The sequence below is a fragment of the Manacus vitellinus genome, unplaced genomic scaffold, assembly GCF_001715985.3.
Source record: "Manacus vitellinus isolate BGI_N305 unplaced genomic scaffold, ASM171598v3 scaffold_17_pilon, whole genome shotgun sequence".
Taxonomy (NCBI): domain Eukaryota; kingdom Metazoa; phylum Chordata; class Aves; order Passeriformes; family Pipridae; genus Manacus; species Manacus vitellinus.
This window is the reverse complement of record NW_021939256.1, coordinates 3,281,543-3,307,236: the sequence shown is the minus strand read 5'-3', so window position 1 is coordinate 3,307,236 and position 25,694 is coordinate 3,281,543. Positions and strand designations below refer to the sequence as shown.

The window sequence follows — 25,694 nt, the reverse complement described above, 5'->3', positions numbered from 1 at the left end:
TTTATTTATATGTTAGGTGGGGCCCAGATAGCATGGAAATGGATCAAGCCAAACAAAACTGGAGTATTCATTCCAAAATGTGAGTGGTAGAAATAGAACCTGCACCTTCAAATGAAGGGTAGGAAATCAAACATGGTTTGAGATAAGCAGGCTGGTTTTCTTGCTTTTTGCTCTTTCAGGTCTGTGCCCTTGACACAGTTCTTTATCAGATCACTATTCTGTTGAGATTAAGTGATGTGCCGGATATATGAATGCAGACTGCTTTGAAAGTAGGTATCTTCTTTCAAGGAATAATATGGATATGAGGGAGTATAGTCTCCAGTTGTGGCAGCAGAACCTAAACTGTTCTTTTTGATTACAAGACTGAAGACATAAAATGATGGAAATAATTTGGAAGCAATGAGGAGTTCCAGATATGTTCATTGGAGCTCTGTGGACATCATTTCTTGCATCCTTGGTGACTGGGGTCCTCCCTGCTTTCTGTTAGTAGCTAGTGAAGTTTGAGAGAACAGGTCTGGCTTAATGGGCAGCAGATGTTACCTTTTCCGCAGACTAGTTTGCATGCCTGTCTTGACTTCACTAGAAATTCTGCTAGAGAATTAGGTGAAATACTTGACTAATATTTCCCTGCATACCTACACCTCTGATGAACTGGACTGATACTGTGGGAAGAACTGAAAATGAGTAGGAAGTAAAAAAAATGATCCATCAAAATTTTAAATGGAAGTGCTTTATAGTTAAGTCTCTGGGTTTAGAGCTTCCACAGCCGTTTCTCCCTGGTTTTGGTAGCAAATGTGACGTGTTGCTGCAGGGGGACTGTGGTACTGTCAGCTCCACCAGACTGGTTCAGGAGGAGTTAGGATTTTTGCTTGAACCATCTATAAGATTCCTTTATGCTTGTCTCGTTCCCTTTTTGGTAGACAAACCTGCACTAGGATTGGATAGAATCTGTTTTTTAAATGAAAATTTGTGGTTCTTTTGTTGTTGCTGGTGGTTTTTCTGTGGTTTGTTTTTTGGGGATTTTTTAAATACAAACTTACAGAGAGTAAGGTAAGTGCAAAAACAGCAACCAAAGAAAATTTCAGGGAAAAAAATGAAACAGTTAACTGACTTTAAATGCAATTCTTGTAGAATTCCAATTACTCCTCTTTATAATGCAGTCTAATCATGCTTCTATCAAGTTGCACTGTTTTTATTGCCAAAGTTAATTCTCCAGTTGTTAACTTTGAAATGTCACATAGCCATCCAATGAAAAAAATGTATTTTCTAAAAATGTTTTGTTTCTTTTCAGCACTGTTAAGTTATGAAGGCATTTTGAAGACCTAATCAACAATGGAGGAAACAGATAGGGAAGCTGTTGCAACAGCTGTTCAGAGAGTAGCAGGAATGCTGCAGCGTCCTGATCAACTGGATAAAGTGGAGCAGTATCGCAGGAGGGAAGCTCGTAAGAAGGCTTCAGTGGAAGCTCGACTCAAGGTACCAAGTTTGATAAACTTGAGTATCTGTAGTGTGGCATGAATGTACTTTCTTTTTTTTTTTTTTTTTTTTTTTTTTTTTTTTTTTTTTTTTTTTTTTTCTTCTTTTTTTTTTTTTTTTGATTCTGCATTTTCAACCAGACAGTTTTAAACTGTGACTTCAGTTTTTGCTCTGTGTCCGAAACAAAAAGTTTATATTCTGAGAGTAATGCAAAGTGATGCTGTACATCTCACTGACATTTTATTCAAGCATTTCAAGTGTTTTTATGTCCAGTACCTTCTATGGTTTACCTGTGGACAGCTACCTTTGTCCTGTGTATCCTGTCAGCCAACAAACATTTGTCTTAATGATTGAATACAAAAGATTGATGATTGCATCTGAAAAAGGATCAGTCAGTTTTGCCTCTGACTTTTACATGGGTTTAGGGAAGATAGCAAAATACATCACACTTCTTGTCTCTTGTGGAAGTGTGCCCCGTGATTTTCCCGCTCCTGCACGTGTGAGTGCATCCATGTTCACACACACAGACTTAGCCTGAAATAGGACTATGACCATCCGGTGTTTATTGTCCATATCTTACTGAGATATGTGTTTTCTTCCTTCACTGGTACTCACTAGCCAACAGTCATTTTAGACCACTGTATTAAGTACGAGGAGTAGAGCCTTAGAAAAGTGCTTTGGGAAACATTTTCTCAGATCAAAATGACTGATATACAGTGTATCTTATCGTATATTTCAGTATAAGGTAATTTATCTTACAACTATTTAATGGCTCCTTCTTTGTGAGATTCTGCATGAAGTAAAAGAAAGCTAGTTTTCTTTCACAGTGAAGAAATCTGTTAGCAAATTACATGTTAATTCTTGTCTGCATCATAGAAACAGTAATTTTTCTGGTGACTTGGACTGGGTTTTTCAGATTTAAGTCAGAAGTCCATATGGTGGAGTCTGTTAATAATGGATCAGCTCTTCAGTTACTGTGACCTATTTATAATATATGAGCACAGTCATTTGCCTGGAGTACTTTATCATTTGCCTGGCTGCTTCTATAGACAGTCATGACTAAACTTTGTAAGTCTTGTAAATGCCTAAATCCACTTTATAGTTTCCTTGTTATTTGCCTTAAGTTACTTCAGTCATCTGTTGGTGGTCAGAAATACCTGTTCCAAAAAGAAGTTCAATACCCCTTATTCAACTCAGGATGCATTCCCGAAGCAGATGATGGTTAGTGATGCCATTTTTCCCATAAGAATTACTATAATGGATGGGAGCACAGAGAGGATGTAAGAAATACTCTTGCTCTGCATTTAAACTGTATATAATTATGGTGTGGAAGATGGAGAGACACAGACATCAGGATCATCAACCAGAGGATTTGCTGACTTCTCAGGCTGGATTACTGCTTCATCTGTGTGAATGAACACATGGGAAATCTTTCAGCATGAACATGTTAGTGCTTCTTTCTGACTGGATATGCTTTCATCTTTGTCATTTTCTTCAGGTGAATCTAGATATCCTCTCCGTATCCTCTCTCAGATATTTAATTATGTCCATTTCTTCCATCCAGCATTTCTTCCTGCTTTGAAATGTGTCAAACTTCTCTGTTTCATGCATGAGACTGATGGTGGTTAGTAAGCAGTATTTTTGAGGTTTGGTAGCAGAACTCTGAAATAATGTGTGGATGAGTACCAGGTAGCACTGTGGGCTCGTGCTTTTAGGCACTACTGTCCAAAATATAGGTGAAGAGCTGCTTGCACTCTATTCCAGAGCCTGGAAAATTACAAACACTGACAGCCATCTTTGTGCACTTATGCTGCCAATGGAAAAACTTATTTCTGAAGAAATACTGTGTATATATCCTACGGGAGTTTCTAGGTCGTGGGTCTTCCTAGGTATAAACATGCATGAATCCTCTCCATTTTGATTCTCAGCTGCTGTGCAATCATGAATTTGAACCGTAGGGCTCTAGGGAGACCAGGCAGCCAGGATCCTGTTTCCATGGCTTCCTGTTGAGGGCTGTCACTTCAAAAGACATAAAAATGAAGTTTTGCACCCTGTTCTCTGGATGGCTTGGTTTTGTTTTCATTTCTTTTAAGACAGTGATGGTCAGTCCAATTTAAGATGAATATGCATTGTAGGAAGCAAAGTCTACAATGCATGGATGCTTTGCTCCCTGCCCTCCCCCCATCCACTGGCCCCAGCTGACTATTAGGAGACAAACTGAACATAGATGGCTGTCTGTTTTTAGAATTTTTCTTATCCATTTGTGTCAGAAACCGAGATCAGTAGTTGTTTCTGTTTAACATAATCAAAGTTACATAGGCAAAAATTTGAATAAGTAATACTTAGATCTACCTCCAAAGAAATTGAAATATCAAAACAGAAGTACTGAACATTTAATGATCATGTGATTTTTAAAATACTTTATGGTCAGCTGCAGAAGGTTGTGTATGAATATTGTATTGACTGTTTGAGTATCCTGATTATCCCTTTAAGGGAAAAACGTATTAATGCAGCAGTACTATAGATAGACACTATATAAAAATGCCTTACCACTGCTTAATTGTACTAAGTCTGGCAGGAAAATACATTTTTATCGAGAAAATCAGCATGTACATAAATAACACTAGTTTAAAAACGACTGCATTTTTCCGGGACTTTCCCAGTACATTTAAAACACAATAAATGTTGTTCGCTGTTACCAGGATTTCCTCTTTGGCTTCTAGTATGCAACAAAAAGTTCCACGACTGTCCAAGTTTCTGGGCCTTAAAAGTCTGGCAAAAAATGTGTTTTGAGCTTAGCAAAGCCATTAGTGCCTCATTTCTTTACTGGTTACTTTAAGTCCTCGAGACATGCAACTGAGTTTTCACTGATCGCTTGTCTTTGGCTTTTCTTTTGAAGTTTGTTATTTCTAGTTGTATTTTCCACTCACCTGATTTCACCTTTATCACATCTTTTTAAAAACATTTATGTAAAAAACATGCTGTGGATGTGATCTGATTTCTTTCACTCAGATATGCACTATGATGCATTTTCTGTAAGGTGTTTGGTCTGTCAAATGATATTCAGGCTTAATAGCCTTTTTGAAGAGACATTGAAGTGTCACCTGTCACAAGAGACCTATATCGATAACCTGTCTTTAAACCAAAATAATATAGTAGTTGGATTGATGCTGTGAAACATCAGCAACCAGACCAACAAAATTTTATTCAGTTTGGGGGTTGTTGTTTGTTTTGACTGAATCCAGTCATGACAGCCTGGAGGGTATTTTGATTTGGGTTTGTTTACTTCTTTTTTTTCTTTTTTTTTTTTTTTGTAACATTTCAGGATTAATTTTTTTTTCAGAACATTTCCACTTGCAAGTCAAAATTTGTAATTGCTTTAGTAAAATGCTTTGAGGATCTGTACATGCCAAGCACTCTTTTGAAACATCTGGATCAGGTTTCTTTTGATATCCTCCTTTGAAATTAATTTACGAAGGAAATGCAAAGAAATCTCATTCTGCCTTCCTATGATCCTGGTTTAATACAGATTCATAAAGTTGATGATCTATCTGCCTAAGCTGCTATGTTAGCTTTGTTGGTGAATCAATTTTATCTAGGTCCTTTAAAACTATACAACTTCAAAACTTGAGAAAAAGATATGTGCACACACACAAAGTTGTGCGTGCACGAAGTTGCACATTTCTAGTAAATTATAATATTTCCTTTTCATTTTTTTTCCTCTGAAAATGATAGCTACTGAAATGAAAATTAGTTCTTGAGAAATGTTGAAAATAAAGAACTTATAATGATTAATAAGAGTTCTTTCATTTTATTTGTATTTAAGGCAGCAATACAGTCACAGTTAGATGGAGTACGAACAGGCTTAAGCCAACTGCACAATGCACTGAATGATGTGAAGGACATTCAGCAGTCTTTGATAGATGTCAATAAGGACTGGAGACAGAGCATCAACACTATAGAAAACCTCAAGGATGTTAAGGATGCTGTAGTGCAACACAGCCAACTGGCAGCTGCTGTAGAAAATCTCAAGAACATATTTTCAGGTAATCTAATGTTCTTTACATGATCCATAAAATACTGGAAGCTCTTTAAATGGTGCTAACAGCTGTAAGGTTATCCAGTAATATCAACTTTCAACCTCACTGGGAATGAAGAAATAAGGAAGAATTGCCTACACATCACGTTCAGAGAAGTAACTGGTAACCATTTAATATAGATGAAGACTAAATTGTGCTGTAGGAACTTCTAGTCTGTCCTATCTCCTCACCAAACACAATTCACAAGGAAGCTTCTTGCTAGCAATCAGTAGCAGGGATAACGTGTTTAATATAAAAGGCTGAAATACACAAGCAACAAATAGAGAAAGATTATTTGTAAAGTTCTGGTATGTTGGCACCTGAGTTGTGCACCTACAGTAAGTCTGTTGGGTACAATAGTCCCAAATGATTTTAGGAGTTCAAAACATTTTCCAAACAAGGATAAAAATGGGAAATGGCAAGATCTCCAGTCAAAGATTCCCTGACAGTCTTTCATACTCAGCAGTTAGGAGCCTCAGGGGTTTCTGTTAGTGTTGTAAATGTAGGTATAAACTACCTGAAGTTCAGTTTCAGCTGTGCACAGTCCTTGCTTCAGAATTAGGCAGCACAATCACAGAAACCAACTTGTGCATGTAGAAATTATATGTGGAAGACAGTTTTCGTACCACTGCACAACTCTGAGGGTTTGCAAAATTATGTATGATTAATGTGATGTAATGGATACTGTGAAGATAAAGAAAATGGGATTACCTCTGTCATTTGGTGCAGCCTTTTTAGTGCACATTACATTGTGTCTTGAATCATGGTGAATTCCTTGCCAGGACTTTTCTGGTTATAAATAATTTTAAGTATTTTACCCCTATAGCCGGTGCTAAACTTACCATACTAATTTGATTGTATTTAAATGGTCTTTTTTCTCCTCTTATGTCCTAAAACTCATACAGAAAGCCTACCTATAAAGAAAAATTGTTTCCCAGTCATACCAGTTTGATTAGTTTACTCTCTCTAAGCCTGTATCCAACTGTTACAGTACCAAACTGGATACAGTGTGCAACTTAGAGAAAAAGAGTACTGTTCACATGCAATGTCTAGCAGTTAAAAACAAAGAACAACAAAATTATGCATGTTCCAATGCTGAGTTGTTTTGTTTGTGTTGTTTCCTTTTGCACAGATGAATGCAATTGAGACAATAAGCCTTTTCTTTTCAGGTACTGAGGAGTTTTTAGTATGAAGCATCTGCCACTGGAATTGTTAAACAGTATACTTGTTTTGCTCAGAGATCATCAAATGTTTTAAAAACCAGATGGTTTTCATCATGATTCAAAAGACAGCTACATACAATCATTAAACCTTTTTGGTGGCTGTCAGTTTATCACTGGCTGTCTTTTTTGCAGTGACAATTTTTCAGCTGAGATTTTTCAGTTCTTTCCCCCACAGAATCCTAATCCTCTTCTGTAGTATTCCTCAAATACTGAAAAATAATAAAGAAAAAAAAGCTTCTAAATACTTTAGCAGCATAGGTAATTATCCCTATTTTTCCTGTGTGCCTTAAGTAGGCAAAAACTGTTCTTTCAAGGAGGAGGTAAAATTTGGCATTTGTTGGGTTTATGGAGCCTCAGGTTCAGCAGAGTAAGTGACTTTTAGTCAGGTAAGTTAAGAGCTTTTTGTGTATGGTATAAGAAGGCTAGTACTGCAATTTGTTTCATAGGTTTTCCTGGGTTCATTCATTTATTTATTAGAGATGGGAGGGAAAGAGGAAATTATGATCTGTTGGCACTATGATCTTTTTAACCACTGCTCAAAATGGACCACTGTGGTTCGTAATTTATAAAGTTACATTTATACATAAAATAATGTATAAAGTATAGCATTTACTAACAATTTTTGAATATTTCAAAATAGTTTCATTTAAATTATTTAAAAATAATTCCTACAACTGTTCTCCAGCTTTTTTCCTAGTGCTTTTATTATCTTGTATTTATTCTTTGTGTTTTGATTGTGTGGTGTTGTACCCTTTGTGATTTTTCTTCTTCCTTGCCTTGCCTTCAGTTCCAGAGATAGTCAGGGAGACACATGACCTGATTGAGCGAGGGGAACTTCTGCAAGCTCATCGAAAGCTGATGGACTTGGAGTGCTCTCGTGATAACCTGATGTATGAGCAGTATCGCATGGACAGCAAAAACACACATGACATGAACCTTATCCATACATACTTTGGGGATATGCAGAAACTCTCTGAGGAATTGGCAAAGCAACTTTGGATGGTGGTTCAAAGATCTCTTGTCACGGTCCGTAGAGATCCAACCTTGCTTGTTTCTGTTGTGAGGATAATTGAGAGGGAGGAGAAAACTGACAGGCGCATGTTAGACCGGAAAAAGCAGACTGGGTTCATACCTCCTGGCAGACCAAAGAAATGGAAAGAAAAAATGTTCAACATTTTGGAAAGAACTGTGAGCACGCGAATTGAAGGCACTCAGGCAGATACTAGAGAATCTGACAAAATGTGGCTTGTGCGGCATCTAGAAATCATCCGTAAATACGTCCTTGATGACCTGCTCGTGGCTAAGACCCTGCTGGATCAATCTTTTCCTCCACATTATGACATTTTCAACAGATTGCTAAACATGTACCATCAAGCTTTGGCCACCCGAATGCAGGAACTTGCTGCAGAGGATCTGGAAGCAAATGAGATTGTTAGCCTTCTAACTTGGGTGTTAAACACATACAACAGGTAAGGCCTCCTTGTATTTGCTGTTAGCAATAGCTGAGAGTAAGCATGCAAAACATGCTGTGTTAATATTTGCATGTCTATTAACATACAAGAAGATAAAAAAGGATAATATCAAAACAACCAGTTCTTCACTATTTGTTACACATTTTGCTTTCTGGCAATTGCTTCTTAAAGTTGTTTACATTTTCTAGTATGTAATTTTGAGTTGCTTAAAGTTTTAATACAGTTAAAGATCTGTTTGAAGCTACAGTCCCCTTGTATTTGTGTACCAGATTGGTGAAGTATTGGGAAGAGCAGAAGAGGCTGAGAGCTCGTGTGTGAACCAAAATATTTGTTGTAGCCACAGCCCAGGAAGATCTGCATGGTTATTAACTTTCTATTGTTCTTTTTTACAGGGGTTGGGACTTTCAGTTGCTTCATTACTGTTAAATGGAAAGAATGTAGTAACTTCCTTCAGGTTTTCTCTCAAAACTCTGTGGTGATTTGTTAATTTAGAAGAATTTCTCCTAACAGGTTATTTCCTCTGATAGTCTTAGACACATTTCTTTTGAGCTGTGTGATTTGTTGGAATAACTTAAGTTATGTGGAGATTTTTTTGCCTCTTTTTTTTTTCCTCCACCCTCTAGGTAGAAACAGCTCAAATGGCAACTGTTTAGTTTTTGCTGGCGTGTAGTTACTAGAGCAACTCATTTGTTTAGGAAAAGTGCTGCTAGCCTTTCTGCAGTGTATGACTGTAATCTTGTTCTGAATAGCTGGCACTGATCCAGATTCTGTGCTGTGTGTACTTTTGCCGTCTTCAATTGTTCAATCTCTCTAATGAAGCAAGTTGAACGCTTGGTGGGTTTGGAGTATAATACCATAAAGTAAAGAGGTAGGAGATAATACTGTTCTGGAGAATTTTTATAACCAGCTTTAAGATTCATTTTGTATTCAAAACTCTGGGCTTTAGTCTACACTGCAAAGTTCTTCTACTTTTTCTTCCCTGCAAGGAACAATGAGGACCAGCCACTAATGCATACTTAGATACCTATGCAGGGTATATGAGAGATGCAACCACTAATAAAAAGCCGAATTAATTGGCCTTTTCTTCTTTTGAAGGCCAGAGGAATAACTCTTCAGTGAATGAAAATCAGAAATATGGGAGTCCTACCTACAGTGGTGTGACCTCGGTAGAAATCCTGCTCTCAGGTTCTTCATTTATGTTCTGGGGCTTGTGTTCCAGTCAGGCAAATCTTGGTCTTAAAATTGCCCTTCTACCCTTCCCTCAAAAGGGAAAGCAAAGTGTATTGTTACTGAGTACTGAGTTAGACAATTCAGAGCTAAAGCTCTCTCAGTCCATGTGTTCCATCAGTGGCAGGGTAAAGTTCGGAAGCAAAGCCAGAGTTGCATCTGTTTAGAAAGCAAACAAATAAAAAAGGGTCACTCCTGCTAAAGCAAATTACATGGCTTGTAGCACGTGGTGGCTGAGTCTTGTGAAACAAATGAAGCAGTGAGGGGAGTAGACACCGTACAGGGTATCTGAGAATGCACTTCTACCCTGTATATCTGTAACAAGTGGGATGAAAATTAGAGACAGTATCTTGCAGGAAAAAATTAAGGTTTTGAGTTTCTCTTTTCTCTAAAAAAAATAACCCCAAGAGGGCAGTACAGTAATTTTTTGTATTACAATAAACTGTTATAAAGAGGATGTTAATAACTGGAACAGGTTGCCCAGAGAAGGTGTGGATGCCCCATCCCTGGAAGTGTTCAAGGCTGGTTTGGATGGGGCTCTGAGCAACTTGGTCTAAGGGGTTGACATCTCTGCCCACGGCAGGTAGTTTGGAACTCTAAATGATGTTTAGGGTCCAGCCCAAACCATTCTATGATCATTAATTGTTGTGTATGTTTGTAGTGCACAGTGGAAGAAATTGGCTCCATTTTGTGACTGGAAAAGTGAAGTTCTCAACAGGGACACTTGCGGAGCTTATCAAATGTCAGTTGCCAGGCATCTCTTTAAAATAAACAATTCTGTATAGGGATATGTTTATAAACAGGGAAGGAGGATGGACTATATGACATCATGAGAGCTGTGTGTCTGTGATATTTCACCCTCTTTTGCCCTGTATGAAATATAGGTTCTAGACTGCTATTACATTCCTTGTTTGCTTCTGTGGAACATTGTATGGTGGAAGATAGTTTTGTCCTTTCTAATTTTTCTCTACTTTTATTAAATGTAATTGAACATTAGAGGGAAGATATACATTTGTATTGTATTTGCATATTATAGCTGGACTTCAAAACTGACTCAGAGAATACTGACCAATTAAGAGAAGCATCAAGGATTTTTTAATGTAATGAATTAATAAGAAAGTCCAGAATAACTTCTGTTTACAGTATTTATTTGCAAGATAGGATTTATAAAAGGATCGTGGCATTTTTTTAATCAGGGAATATCTTGGAAGGTCTTTTTAGAAATGTGCTCAACTCATAGCTGAGAAATAAAGCGATGCTACATGTGGAATAATAGCCTTTAATATTAGAGTGGGATGCAGTTTTAGTGTGCTAGGTGGATTTCTCTTTCATACTGAAGTCAATAAGAGTTTTGGAAACGCACTGTTGTTAAAACTGTACTGGGTTGAGACCAGGACTCTAATCTGTGTTTTAGGGAAAATATAAGTCTTGTAAGATCCTGATGCCCATAATCATAGCATTATTTTATCAGATACTGATCAGGTGGTGACGAAACTGCTAAGAGTTCCCCAGCATTGCTACAGATAGTGTCAACAAGCTTCACTCTAAGGAACAGAAGGAATGTTACTATGTATCTAGTTAATGTCTCTGTAGCCCTGTGAACAAGGATAATGATGTATAATGATGCTAGAAATATTTTCTAACATGGCACAGTGCCATAAACAGCTTCTCACATTTCCCCTAAAACAACATAGAGCAAGTCCTGCTATTACATGTATTCTTTCAGTAAACAGCAACAGAAAGGAATTCAGTTTTCTGAATAGAATAGATTGAGCCACTTAAAATAACTTCAGTCTCTTTTCCTCCAGGCTCAGGAAGATGTTACAAGTGTGGAGTGTTCACTCACAGTAGCTTTTATGACTTCAAAGACAAGAACTTTAGTATTTAAGTAGTTAGATGTAGTGGCTGTTTCAGTGCTTTTAGATTTATTTTTTTTCATGACATGGAAGCACCACTATGCTGACTCACTGCAGAACAACTTCAACTTGCAGAACTATACAAACTGGACACTTCTTTAGGAATTTATTTTTAAGTTGCTATTTATTTTTATAGTAGCCACTGCAAATATAGAATTTGTGGTTTCCTTCTGAAAAGCACACTATAAATGGAATATGAAACAATTCATGTTATTATGATTGAATATATTTCCATCAACTGTAATAAACCACTCTCTGAAGAGTGTGGTTTTGAGCTATTGATTTTTTTGAGCATGAAATATGAGATCTTATGCTTTGGTGTAGTTTTGGGTGTTTTTTTAATTATGCAAGCCACTCATTATATAATCTTATTATATATAGATGCCAAATATCACTGTAAAGTAATAATTTTATTTAATCCTTGTCAAAATATTTTTGAAGGTTGCTCTAGTTTCTTTCAAATTCTATAAAGTCAAGAATTGTCCTTTGCAAGGAAGTGCTGTTATACAGTACACATGAAGTGTACTTTTGATTTGTCACGAAAGTTGCCTCTCCCTCATATTACCTATATTCTCTACTAAGACAGGAAGCACAGGTAGATTTTTTTTCTCAATATATTTTAATTTTTTTATGGATGTGGTACAAGTAGCAAAACAGAAGCTCTGTGGAGGAACTGAGCACAATAAAAGAACCTGTCACTGATCTTTCCCATTCTAAAATTCAAAATGTGTAAATTGTCTGTCATCACCTCTGAAATTTAAAAGACATGTAAAAAAGTCCCTATTAAGAGCTCACAGGTTGAACCTGTTGGCTTTTTTTTGGTTTTAAATAATCACTAATTCTTGTACATAGATGTCAGGAATGTATGGGAGAGTTGAATATTTAAATGTCTGTAACATTTTTTTGTTATATGCTGGGCTATAGCTTTTGCATTCTGCTCTCTTTTATATAGTTTTATTTACATTCCTTGTAAACACTTTTACTGTTACAGTTACTATTAAGAACTTTTTGACACATGTAGGTATTGGAAAATTGGAAAATTGCCCTTTACAGTGGACATACAGAAAAAACTGCATAATCTAACTTTTTATCTCATTTTTTTTTACTAATTTGCAAGGCTTTTTTTTTTTTTTTTAATTCAGTGCAGAGATGATGGGAAATTCAGATCTGTCTCCAGAAGTGGATGTAAATTCTCTGGATCCTCTGATTTCGCAAGATGTGGTAGACCAGCTTCTCAGCAAGTATATGTCAACTCTTACTGTGAGTACTAACAGTGCAAGGACACGTTCAGATGAGTTTATAGCTGCTTTAGTACCTCACTGCTGTTCCTCCATCTGAGAAAACTAATGTGACAAATGTGAATCCAACACCATTACTTTTATATATTTTCATATCCTATGTGTAGGTTTCTTTATAAAGTTATAATCAGATGATTTTATCGATATATGCCATGACATTTCAAGGAGTAGTTATGCTTTACAGACTGTTACTAATAATTTCTTAGAAAGGAAGGAATTCCAGTAATCATATGCTTAAATCCATAGTGCTAGTATGTTAGGTATTACTATACTTAGAAGACACTGAATGCAGCTTGGTTCCTATAGTAACTACATCAACATTTGTTGCAGATGTGGTCTTTTGAAGGTAATCGGGAGGTTCATGTTTGCCAGTTCGATTCTTTTAACAGCCTTTTTCCTTTCATGACTGTCAATTGCATGAGCATAATTTCCTTTTGTGGATGCCCTTTCATGTGCATCTTAAACATAAAGGCAGTGCTTCTTGGTTATCCTAGGAGTCACTAGAAATTGGTCAACTACCTGGCAAAACAATCATTATGTGATTGTAAGGTTTGATAATGCATTTTGCTTTAAAGACCACTGATTGCCTCTGACTGGATGTTTGGATAGTTGTAACTTTGGACTTGCTGTTCTTATATTGTTCAATGAATTCCTATTCCTCCTAAGTTTAGGAGCTCTGCCAAGCAGAGGAGGGAAAATTTTATGCTTCTTTCAATGTGTCAGCTACTAAAATATTTCTAGTAACAGCAACTACTTGGACTTGATACTCAACAGAGTAATATGCACCAATCTTGTTATGTCTCAAGGAAGTTACCAGTAGAGGCTCTGCTTCACATTAGCTTTACTAGGACTTATATGCAAGTTTATTTTTTCTGCACTTACCTTTAGGACAAAAAACCCATTGGTTTGTTTTCTCAAGCTACTTTTGTCTTGATCTAGAAAATGCCTTTGAATTCATTTTGACCTTACTTACAGTGAAAAAATATACCTATATTGGTTTTTCAGAATTGTTTTTTCCCTACTTACTGAAAAATATTATGTATAGAAAATTTATTTCATTTATACAACATAAAACAAAGCTGCTACTCTGTTAAACAGAGTGGTTTTCTTTTTGCTGGTTTTGATGTTTGGCTGTATCTTCTTTTTAAGGCAGAAAATACTGAAACTACCTATTTATTTCACTTCTACTTTATTTCTTTTGACGTTGTTAGAAGTGTTTATAAACAAAATATAACTAGTTCTGTTTGGGTAAATAAAAGTATTTCCTAATTGTGACTATAATCTTAAACACTGATCTTTACATCAGTAAAAATGTCTCATTTTCATGAGAAATAAAATGCTAATAGATTTTAACAGATTTCTAGCAGATTATTTTTTTTTCCAATCACCTAGCTTGAAAAAGTTCTTGCAAATGCTGATCTTGAGGTAAAAAAAGTCCCTTGGGCTGCTGCCTTTTAAAAGATTAATTCTTCTTTGCAAATCGTGTCTCATCAAAGCAGTTCCCATGCTTAGAATGAAAAAAAGATACTACATAGTTTCACATAATTGAAGATGGTACTATGTGGACTTCTTTGCCCTTACTGTGCATGCCTGTTACATATTGGAAAGAAGTAAGAACATTTATATTACTAGGGGTTTTAAGCAAATGTGAACAAAATAGAACAAAGGCAGAAAATATCAACCCAACCAAGAAAGAAATCAAAGAATCCAATTACATATTTAGTGAACATGCTGGTCTTTACTATCTGCTCTTGTGAATAGGTCTGTTATTTGTCATGCAGAAAACTGGTTTGATCTAGTTCTAAAAACAGTTGTTCCTAATGTCCTTTTGCTGTATAATGAGCTTGTTGGATGGGAGGAGAGCCAGCTATTGTATCCATCACTATGTTCTGCAGCATTCAAGTTCCAAGAAACACAACCCATTCAATCTAATCCCGGGTTTTTGTCCCCAGCAGTAACAAACCTCAGTTTCCTAAAACGTAGGTGTAAAAGGAACTACAAGCAGAAATGTGGTATTTTTTCTACGTTAAGTTTTACCCTAATTTTTTCAGTTGTTGAAAAATTCAGTTTGAAACCTAAAGCCTGAGCCTTAATAAATGCTTCCAAAGTTAGTGAACATGTTTATTCTGACAAACTGACTTTCCCTTTGTGTTAGGAGCACTCCCATTCCAAAATGTGCATAAGCTTCAAACTATATCACTAGTGTACCAGTACTTACCTTTGTCAGTACAAATTTTAATTTGTCTCTGTTCCCTATATCCTGTAGGAATGATGAGAATGGTCAACATTATCTGTTACTGTGCCACTCTTCATTATGGAAGTGACTATTATTCCAGATATTGTAGCAGGGAGTTTTGTTGTCTTAAATTAAAAAATCTTTTCTTTCTCTTGGTTGCTTTATTTAATGAAGTCTAACATTATTGGCTGGCTACGAAAAGCACTGGAGACAGATAAAAAAGACTGGATAAAAGAAACTGAACCAGAAGCAGATCAAGATGGGTACTATCAGACTACGCTCCCAGCTATTGTTTTTCAGGTATAAGAGAACTTGGTTATTCTAGAAAACCTACAGAAGCAGTACAGGGATTGGGGGGAGTGAAGGGATGTGAAGGGGAAATCAAACATTTTGGAATGCCATTGTTTCTATGTCTTTTGAAGTGTAATAGGGTTTTTTTCCTGTAGAGGTGTTAGTTGGAGGGGTTTTTATTTGCCTTTTTTACATTAACACTTAAAGACTTAGTTCTTTTTATGTGTAGATTAGAAACACATTTTTGCCAGCCTGTTTAGTTGATATTTGTGTTTAGTTAACTGCTTTTACGTAGGTCTCTTGATGTAAATTTGTAGTATAAGCCTACCAGATGAGATGTTTGTAAGTTATTAGAATAGTGTTTGTTAATAGAGTGCTGAGTTAGTTAGGCTGTTTGTTAACATGGTGCCGATGTAGTTAGGCATGTATTTGTTTCTATAAGTTATTCATTACACAAACACCTTAATACTAGGATAAAATGTTCCATTAAAAGTCAAAACTGTTGCTGTTTTAAGCGCTACTTCAGTTAACATTAATATCTGTCCAAGTGATTAAATATCCTTAAAACAGAAAAGATAAGTCTATTTCTAAGCTCTTAAAAAAAAAAAAAGACCACAAAAATACCCAAACTTGCACCACCCTGTTGTTGGTAGTGGAAAGTTTTGAAAGTGATCTTTATCATAGAAAAATGTCAGCTTATTATGCTCATTTTCTAATTTTTCTTTACAAATATTTTGTTAGATAACTTAAATGAAAGTCTCTTCTTCCTGCATTTGTTTCCCACTTAATTATTTTCCTGGCTTATACCAGGATTTTTGGTACATTCTTTCCCATTTGTATTAGGGCCAAGGTTGACTTCATCTAATCGTTTTCAGAAAGTGTGTGATGTCAAAGAAACTGGTGGCTGATTGGCTCTAGTGTTATGCTGTCAAAGACTGAAGTGTTGAGATTGATGTAGCAGTGAAACTTTCAAAATCATCTCAGCATAAAAGCAGCTCATGTTTCCACCTGGTTTTGTACCCTTCCTTTCCAGTTCCCCTCCTCTCAAACACAGTTGCCGATAGGTCACCTAGATCTTTGTGCCTGCTTGTGTTTCTAAAGTTTAGGGGCCCCTTTACTTTACTAATGTGAGCTGACTACTTTCATATATAGGAGAAGTTAAAGAATTTGAGTTATAAGGTTATTCATTACTAACTGCAGGAGCTGACCCAAAAACTTAGATATGCCGTAAAGCCAAATCACTACTGAAGATATTAAGTACTGTTTGATGAAGAAAGCATGCAGCCGTTTTCCGTGTCAGGAGAAAACTGCAGCATGCATTAATGGTTGTCAGTAATATGTTAATTATTCTTATGGAAATAGTGACTTTTGGTTTAGTTAGCAACGGTTGTTGGGCTTGTTAAAAAAAAACAAACACAAAAATAACAACAAAAAAACCCCCAACGAAAAGCATATGTAGAACTGGTGCTAGAGAGCATCTCCAACAAGGTAGGAGTTCTGTCTTTGGTTTACCACCGATAAAGGCCTCTCTTTATAACTAATCTATTTTCATCTTAGATGTTTGAGCAAAATCTTCAGGTGGCTGCTCAGATAAATGAAGATTTGAAAACAAAGGTACTTCTTCTATGTCTTCAGCAAATGAATTCATTTCTAACCAGGTAACTTAATGTTTAAAATACAGCTGCTTTATCCTGCCTCAGTCTCTCTTTGTTCCTACAATTCCAATACTTGTTTTTCACTTGTTTGTTTATTGCTTTGTCTTTCTCCTATCACATTCATGCCAACTAAGCTTTTCTTCCCTTTCCTTTTCTTTCTTTCTTTTTCCCTTCCCCAGTTTCACGGCAGTTCTTTTGTGCTGGTGATTGGCACTTTCAGTTCCACTCTGCAAATGCCTCTAATTTTTGGAGTTGGTTCTGCTTTCTTTTATGTCTCTTTATCATAAGGAAGACAGAAGACACCTCCTTGGCTGGATTCTGCCCAGAACAGAGAGACTAAACATCACATGAGCAACAAGCCCTTTATAAAATATTTCTAAATACCTGACGAGCCCTTATGGAGCATTTAGACCTGTGGGTGTACACAAGTTATTACATATTTGTGTCTGTTTAATGCCGTTCCTTGTATGTGTTACAGGTACAAAGATGAAGCACAGTTGTATAAAGAAGATCATCTGAAAAATCGTCAGTATCCTCAGTGCTATGTTCAGTACATGATTGCAGTCATCAATAACTGTCAAACCTTTAAGTAAGTCTGCATGTTCTTGCAGTATTGTGAGAAAAATAGCTAGATATTTCATTTGTAGTACTACGTGTTCCAAGGACCTTCTCTTCTTCTGTATACAAAGAGGGTTTCAGTTAAGCTAGTTTAGCTGACTGAAAAAAGGCAACAGGTTTAAAGATATTGCCATTTTAAAAGGCAGGTATTGTGATTGCCCCTCACTGGTGAAAAACCACTTGTTATTCCAAGAATTTCATTGCCAAAGAAAAACTTGTCTTCAACTTCCGGAATTTGGAAAGGTCATTTCAGTTAGTTTGACTGGGGCCTGCCGTCTTTTCTTACATTGGATCTCTCACAGATCACCTTCAAGCAGTGTACTCAAGGTGAACTGAGCTGGAGAAAAGTAAAGATAGACCTTCTATTAAGAGTATCAGAACAGGGCTCATGTTTCGATGTTCAGCAATCGAACACCTTATTCATCCATATCTACTGCCACTGTCATGTGTACAATTCATTAACACACAAGTAGTCTAGGCTGATCACCTTAAAATCATGCTGGAGAGTAAATTAAAGCTTCCAGAACAAGTGGCAATTCCACTTGCAAAAATAACTGTGTCTGCTCTGTCTTTTTCTGTGCATACACTCCAAAAATTGCGCATCAGTGGATGATGAAAAGCTTTTTTTCTTTGTGTCACAGAGAATCTATAATCAGTCTGAAAAGAAAATACTTGAAAATGGAAATGGAAGACACGTTGTCAATCAGTCATGCAAACATGGATGCAACTTTAGACATCATTGCCAAAGAAGGATGCTCTAGCCTGCTAGATGAAGTCTTCATGGATTTAGAGGTTAAAACCTTCTTCCTCAGAAAACCCAGAAGTATTATTTTAAAAGGAAAGATAATTTAGGAAGGAAGTAGTCATGGAGCCTTTTGATTGCTAAACATATAAGATATGTGCTGTGCTAGCAAAATGCCAGTAAACAGTAGTATCATTCTTCCCTGGTATAGTTTGCATGTAGGAGAATGGAAAGTTGCTTAATTATGTTTCACAGGATGACTTCAGGCTATATAGCTAGTATTTTCTAGCAGATTGTACTTAGTCTTATATGTATGTTGTTGAGTTTTAGGAATTATTTGGGAAACTACTACTGTTACTAAGTTGTCATCAGGAGGTACAGTTCATCTGTAATTAAGATATTTAATTGATTCCAGAGGTCAGCCCTTTCTGATTGATAGATTTCCATGTTTAGGAATGCTAGCTTCTTGTATAGAATTCCTCAGGGAAAAAATGATGACTAAAATGAAATGGGGAGTATGGGGAGGGAGGCAGTTAAATTAGAGAATTAGAGAAATGGTAGGGGTGAAGAAAGATGCTCTGTGACTCAGTAGATTTGTAATAAAATTTTGGATTAATGTAAACACCTTGAATGGTTCACATGAGGAAAGATGTGGGAGCAGTGTAGTTTAGAAATATATGACAGTTAAAATTGTCTCCCATTTTTCAATAACTGCACTGATACAATGAAACTGTCAAAAATTCAATCTGATCTATTGTTCTTTACCTTCTCAGCCACACCTTAATGAGCTGATGACGAAGAAGTGGTTGATGGGGTCTAATGCAGTGGGGACTATCTGTGTCACTGTAGAGGATTATTTCAATGACTTTGCAAAAATAAAAAAGCCATATAAAAAGGTAGGTGCAAAATATTCTGTGATACTTTGCTAATGTACTCTGAACATCATGTTGATTTGGAATTTCTGAATACTAAATGTGAGGGGAGATCTCATTGCAGTCTACAACTTCTTCGTGAGGGGAAGAGGAGGGGCAGTGATCTCTTCTTTGTGGTGACCAGTGACAGGACCCCAGGGAATGGCCTGAAGTTATGTCAGGGGAAGGTTAGGTTGGATATTAGAAAAAGGTTCTTCGTCTGGAGGGTGGCTGGGTGCTGGGACAGGCTCTGCAGGGAAGTGGTCACAGCACCAAGCCTGACAGAGTTCAAGATGCATTTAGATAATACTTTCAGGCACATGGTGTGACTCTTGGGGATGGTCCTGTGCAGGGCCAGGAGTTGGACTCGATGATCCTTGTGGGTCCCTTCCAACTTGGCATATTGTGTGATTCTGTGGATGGAATTCAGAATTGGAATACAAAAATTGGAATCGATTCATCACTAGAAATGAAAAAGCGTTCATCATCACATTGCAAAAGTCCGAATCTACTGTTTCTTTCTCATCCTTTTTGTTCACAGCCATAAAATATTGTCAAAGACAGATCTAAGTTGCAGGATTTAGTCCAGAAAATTTACTGGCGTGTTACTAAATATTCTTATCAGCTTGTACTTTTCTACCTCTCCTCAGCAGTTTATAGTCAGATAAAATTAGCTTTTCTGAAACTAGTTTTGCTGGTCTGTAATTATGTTTTTTTTATAAATGCATGTCAAATAATTCCTAGTTTTAATATATACAATGAAGCATAGTGAATTTGGTGCCTTAACAAACGCATAGCTATGTTTAAAGTGCTCTTACAACAACTTAATGTGCTAGGTTATCTTTTTCTTTCCTGTGGTCTGTCAAAGGATATCTGGTTTTCTTTATTGATAGAAACAAGTGCAATAATATGAAAGATTAAAGTCAGGTTTGAGTAGTTAAGACAGCATGTCTTAAATGATTCCCCAAGACTTAGGAAACTACTTGAAGCTAGCAGGACCAGTACTTAAGTAGTACTTAGTAGAAGGGCTTAAAAGACAGTCTCCAAATCATACACTTACTCTTTCTTACTTTAGTTCTTAAAGTGGTAAAGGGAACTGCTCAGAGTTTCTCTGATGATCTCTTAATCTTCAGTATTTGCAGAACCTAGAGGTTATTAAGGAAGTGAATAATACATATTTTTAGTTCAGAAAAAGAGCAGAAAGTAAGTTAGGAAGATCCCATCATTAGTCTTTATCCATGGAACAGCTTTCTTTTCCATTCTCGGCATGACTTTTAAAGTCTTAATACCAATCTCCGCAATCACATATGTTTCATCATGTAGCATTTATTGCCACCTTGTGGGGAAGAAGGTTACAAACAGATTTTTTGACATTCATCATATCTGCTATTCAACTGTCTCCCAGCACAAAAAAATCTCCCATACATGACACCATATGTTCTAGCACTGGATGAGACACACTTTTGTTTCCCGTGAAGAAAGCGCCTGCAAGAAGACTGTAGCCCAGTGGGAAGGACACTGTTCTGGAACAGAGGGGATCTGGATCTAACAGTCATTCTGCTTTGCCATTTTCCTCATGTGTCAAGTGAATGCCCTACCGTCACACCACTGGCTTTTCTGGAGTGTTCTCAGTTGTAGTAGAACTGTTCTTCACTTACTTCTCAGCAGGATGGGGCTTATGTGTCAGTCTCCCACAGTCTGTTTCGTGCAGCTCATTTTCCTCCATGTAATTGGCATCAATTCAACCAACGCAAGAGAAGCCATCCCTGAACAACCAGTAAACTCTGGTATTTCTGCACAGTCTTGAAAGCAGAACTTGAAATTTTATTTTCTGTGTCCTGGATGAGGGCTGTCACTTCCAGTACTTTGCAATCTGCTGTTTTCTCCCTTTTTTCCTACCTTTTCTCTCTTTCCTGAAACCTTTCTCCAAATTTTGACTGAAGAACATGTTGATTGAAATTGAGTCTTAATACATACTACTAATAAAACACAATAAAAAGTTTGTGACTACCTGTTATGCCAGCTTTTTTTTAATTGTAAGTAATTCTGCCCGTATGCTTAGGGGAAGGAGACATACCTGAAGACTTGTGTGATTTAAGGACTCTCCTTACATTACTCTTAAAAAATAAGCCTATGAAGGTTTTGTGGTTTTTGTTTTGTTCTTTATTTCCAAACCTCAGGATTACTCTTGCACCAATACTAGATGCTTCACCTAGGTACCAGTAGCTATTTCCTATGAAAAGACAAGTGTAGAACATCAAATAAGTCAAGGAAGATCTGAGAAAGTGATTGCTGCAGGCTTGCCCAGGCTTAGCAGACTTGACCCAGAGCACAGATAACACGAGGAAGATTTGCAGTGCTTTGTGCAATGTACCGGAGTTCATCAGCAGAAGCCTCTGTGGTGGCTGGTCACTCCTTGACCAGAGATCCAAAGAGCAAGGCTGCAAGGCCAGGCAAAGGTCTGTTTTAAAGATTATCCCTGTTTGGATGATGACTTTATGTTTGTTCTTCTGTCTTTAGTGCTACTCAAAAATAATTCAGACATGTCATTAGAGATGTCTTGGGTTTGTTATTTCTCCTAGTCGGCACATCATTAGGGAGGGACAGATTTTCATTTCTGTTAGCAAACCCACTTAGAATCTGTAGCAGTTGCAAAAACTGTATACTGGTGATTAAGTGCAAATACACAGTTCAAAGCCAGATAATTGTCCCGAGCCTAAAAATAATGGCTACATTTGCAGGTATCACTGGCATCACCTTTTTCTTTTCTTTCAGACAATGACTCTTGAGGCCCATCGGAGAGTAGTTGTGGAATACATCAGAGCAATCATGTTGAAACGTATATCTTTCAAGAATGCAGAGGAGAGAAAAGAGGGCGCAGAAAGAATGATCAAAGAAGCAGAACAGTTCAGATTTTTGTTTAAGAAGCTTGCAGCTGTAAGTATTTGCTTTGGGTAATGCTGTTAACCTTGTAATTTAGAATAAACCACACGTTTACTGCTTGGGGAAAACAAAGAGGGTTAGATCTCCATGTCTCCAAAATGTTGAGTGACTTGTAAATATCAAGGATGCCAGCTGAGGGCACAGACACACAGGCCTGCTGCTAAAATTCCCGAGCATCAGTTTGTACTGCTTTGTGCTTATACAGCTCTCTGCAGCTGAATATTTGAATGGCCTCACAGAGGTAGGTCCCCATAATTCATAATAGTAAGTGGAAGAAAAAAGCAGTTAGTTGTTTGTTTAGGAAAAAATATTTAAAAAATTGGGCTTTGCTTTTCCTGGCCAGGAGAAAAGGTGATCTAGCATTGAACAGGTGCAGTTACTTATTACCTAAGGAGCATGCAGTGTATTCATTTGGATCAACAGAACAGGTATGTTGACCTCATTTAAAGTGCAGTAGAAATAGAAAAGATGGGCCAAATATTTGAGAACCAACGTATAAGGTAGGCCTAAGATTTTTAGTGCATAAGGAACACGAATCTTCAGGAAAGGTCCTAGGGCCAACAGATGACAAAATGCAAAAAGGATGCACAGAAAGATAAAGCTTGAAAAACTGGCGGAGTTCATCTCTGCTCGGTGTGGAAGATGTTGGGGCAACTCCTGCATCAGAGCCCTTCAGGATGTGGGATTCTGTGTAAGATCTGTTCAGATTAAGGCATTGATAGAAGATGTTGTGGAATAAACGAAACAAACAATACCAGATTGGCAGAACCAGATGACCTGGAGCTAAGAGCACTAAAAATAGTCTAGAGATTAAATAGCTAAAGTTCAGGTGATCAGTTTTGAAAGCTGCTTTACTGGCCAGATGATTAGAAGGAATCTAATGCAGGGCCAGTTTTTAAGTAATGTTTCAGAAGAGATCTGGCTTTCATGTAAATTATTCCTAATGTTTATGCTGGTAGATTACCCAAAGTTAAAGACTAGAATGTATCAACATGTGGATAAATACAACGTACTGTTTGTAGGACATGACTTCCTTCACTGATATTCTGAGGGTAGGTCTCTGAATGAAGAATAGGGAAAGAGAGAAGGTAATTATGGTGACAATTCACAAATATTTTGGGGTTTTTAATGTCTGAAAATTCAACTCTTCAGGAAATTCAAGAGCATTTTTGGACAAAATATTAATTTAAGGATTGTAGATCTAGGGAGCATTGCTATTGTTTTGTGGCTTTTTTAGTTTGGGTTTGTTTGGTTTGTTTTTTTTTTTTACTTTGCAGGGCTCTGGAGAGGACACTGAAGGACTCTGTGACATCATTGAAGCCATTGCAGAGGTTATCAAGCTGACTGATCCTTCACTGCTCTATCTGGAAGTTTCAACTTTAGTCAGTAAATACCCAGATATCAGGTAATTATCTTTGCCCTCAAATTTAAAAGATAGATAGATAGATAGACAGATAACAATTATAGTTTCTTTGTGATCTTGGGCAGATTTTAAAAGAATGTGAAAATGTGTTCATATTTTTCATATTTTAGAATGTAACCACTTCTTTGTGAAAAATAATGGTAATGTAAAATGTATGTCAGCTGGCCTAGGAGTTATGTGTGTTTAAGTAGTCAGTGGTACAGCAGAGGAATAATTAAAATACTTCAATTCTGTGTTTTGGGAGGATAAAACAGGTTTTAGAGTCCTAAAAGCAACCAAAACAGTGTTTTATATTGAGCTGGAAAAGCCAGTTCTAGTGACTAGATATCTGATTGAGGATTAAAGTATGTGCTGAAACTGAGTGAAAGAATTGCCAGCGAAGTGCTGTTTCTGACAAAATCTTACTCTGCAAAGTTTCCTAATGCCAGTTTTACCATTTTCCTTTGGCAGGGATGACCATATTGCAGCTTTGCTGACAGTGAGAGGTGATGCCAGCAGGGATATGAAGCAGACTATCATTGAGACTTTGGATCAAGGTCCAAGCCAACCGAATCCAAACTATGTGCCAATTTTTAAAGAAATTACAGTTCCTACCCTAACTGTGCCAAAACTTCTTAAGTAATTGACAACTCTGTGTTTGTGTGTCATGAGTGCTCTGGGATCAACAGATTTGAAATATTTGAGGGCAAATTTGGCAATGCTATTTCGAGTGAAGTTCAATGTACATTGATACTTGCTAGGCATGTTTCTAAAAACTTGAATGTGAGGAAATGTAAGATTTCTGAAATAAGATGGTTTAAAGGTCATGTTTGAAGAACTAAGCTTTTAATGGCATGGGAGGTTTTTTTACTGACCCATTTGTTACAGCTGTTTTTGCTGTCAGCAGATACTTTTTTGTTGTGCAGTATGTTTGCACAGTGCACTGCAATGCTATATAAAGATACTTATACCAAAACCTGCAGAGCTGTATTAGTGCTGGATATACTAACATACATTGCTTACAATACTTAAACAGACTCCTTTAGAACTGTCTTTATATAGCACTGCACTGAGTGTTAATGTCCTGAACCCACTTTCACATTATATTTTGTGTATGTACTTAATTTGGTGTAAAATAGTTTATTGCAGAAAGCTTAATTATGAAATCAGTTTCCTGAAGTAAGGGACTGAAAGAAATTGCTACAGTGCAATTTGATTATAGGTTGAATAAATAAATAAAGACATAAGGTACAATTTTTTTCACTGATTGACTAAAAACAGCACATAAAGCACCACTAGTTCAATAAAATGTTAAACCATTTCTGTGTTCAGCTATGATTCTTTGCATCCTTATAGATTTACAGAAGATGTAAATCTTTTTTCTTGTTGTAAGTGTGAATAAATATTGGATTTAATAGTTTTCTGAACACACAAGATACTGGGTTTTATTTCCACGGTATTTTCAGATTAATCTGTTTTAATTATAAAATAGTACTAGACAATTGTGGGTTCAAAAATACTTCATGAAGGACACAATGAAGGCATTATCTGTTATACTTGAACAGAGCTGTCAGAGGTAAGTCCAAGGAAGACATGAGCCTACATTGTTTTAATTAACTTTCTGGAGTTCGTGTATGTAACTCCTTTGGCCTGTGAACATGGAGACCTTGTGCCACTCCAGCCCTGACTCTGACTCCTCAGCAGGCCAGAAGAGATACATGCAAGGTCAGCAATTCGGACAAAGGATAGAACAAAGAGTGTGGCCTTCTTCACTGACGGGGGGAGCGCGTCCCAAAGGATAAGGACGGTTCAGTAAAGCATCATATTTGTATGTCTGTGCTTGGGAGGTTTTAGTGAGCTCTGGAGGCACTCCAGGTCCCAGGGGACCATACATTCATTCATGGCTAGGCTTCCCAGGGGACCGTACACTGTTCCTAGAAATTGCAGGTAAGGGGGAAGGGAAGTAGGCTGATTTTTGGATGATTATGTTCAGCCCTCAGTAAAGAATTCAGCTAAAACTTACCGAGGTGATACTGACTTGGCTTCTACACAAGTTCAGTCCTATACCTGAAATTCTAGTCCCGTGTGCTTTGGATCTTCACGTCGCGCAAGGAAATCAGTCCATCGGGCTTTGCTTCTCCCTGTAGCCTCTTTTTTCCCCTGCAGCAATAATCCCTGCAGAGGCTTGGATATTAAACTTGTGCT

General features: G+C 37.0%; 1 protein-coding gene across 1 annotated transcript; it reads left to right on the top strand.

The window, feature by feature from the left end:
- Positions 1 to 62: 62 nt before the first annotated feature.
- EXOC3 (exocyst complex component 3) lies at positions 63 to 24,920 on the top strand. Its single transcript, XM_029958912.1, has 14 exons — positions 63 to 79; positions 180 to 269; positions 1,292 to 1,476; positions 5,303 to 5,522; positions 7,566 to 8,247; positions 12,536 to 12,653; positions 15,102 to 15,227; positions 16,776 to 16,876; positions 17,352 to 17,462; positions 18,133 to 18,283; positions 19,007 to 19,129; positions 21,920 to 22,081; positions 23,365 to 23,492; positions 23,961 to 24,920. Exons 3-14 carry the CDS (start codon positions 1,333 to 1,335, stop codon positions 24,130 to 24,132), a joined length of 2,238 nt encoding a protein of 745 aa, XP_029814772.1. The 5' UTR covers positions 63 to 79; positions 180 to 269; positions 1,292 to 1,332; the 3' UTR covers positions 24,133 to 24,920.
- Positions 24,921 to 25,694: the final 774 nt, after the last annotated feature.

What these genes read in the sequence shown, in the direction of transcription:
- EXOC3 (XM_029958912.1), top strand. Translation starts at nt 1,333, where the DNA reads ATGGAGGAAACAGATAGGGAAGCTGTTGCAACAGCTGTTCAGAGAGTA. An exon ending in CAGTGGAAGCTCGACTCAAG is followed by an intron (nt 1,477 to 5,302) that starts GTACCAAGTTTG and finishes TTTGTATTTAAG; the next exon opens with GCAGCAATACAGTCACAGTT. An exon ending in AAGTCTTCATGGATTTAGAG is followed by an intron (nt 18,284 to 19,006) that starts GTTAAAACCTTC and finishes TTACCTTCTCAG; the next exon opens with CCACACCTTAATGAGCTGAT.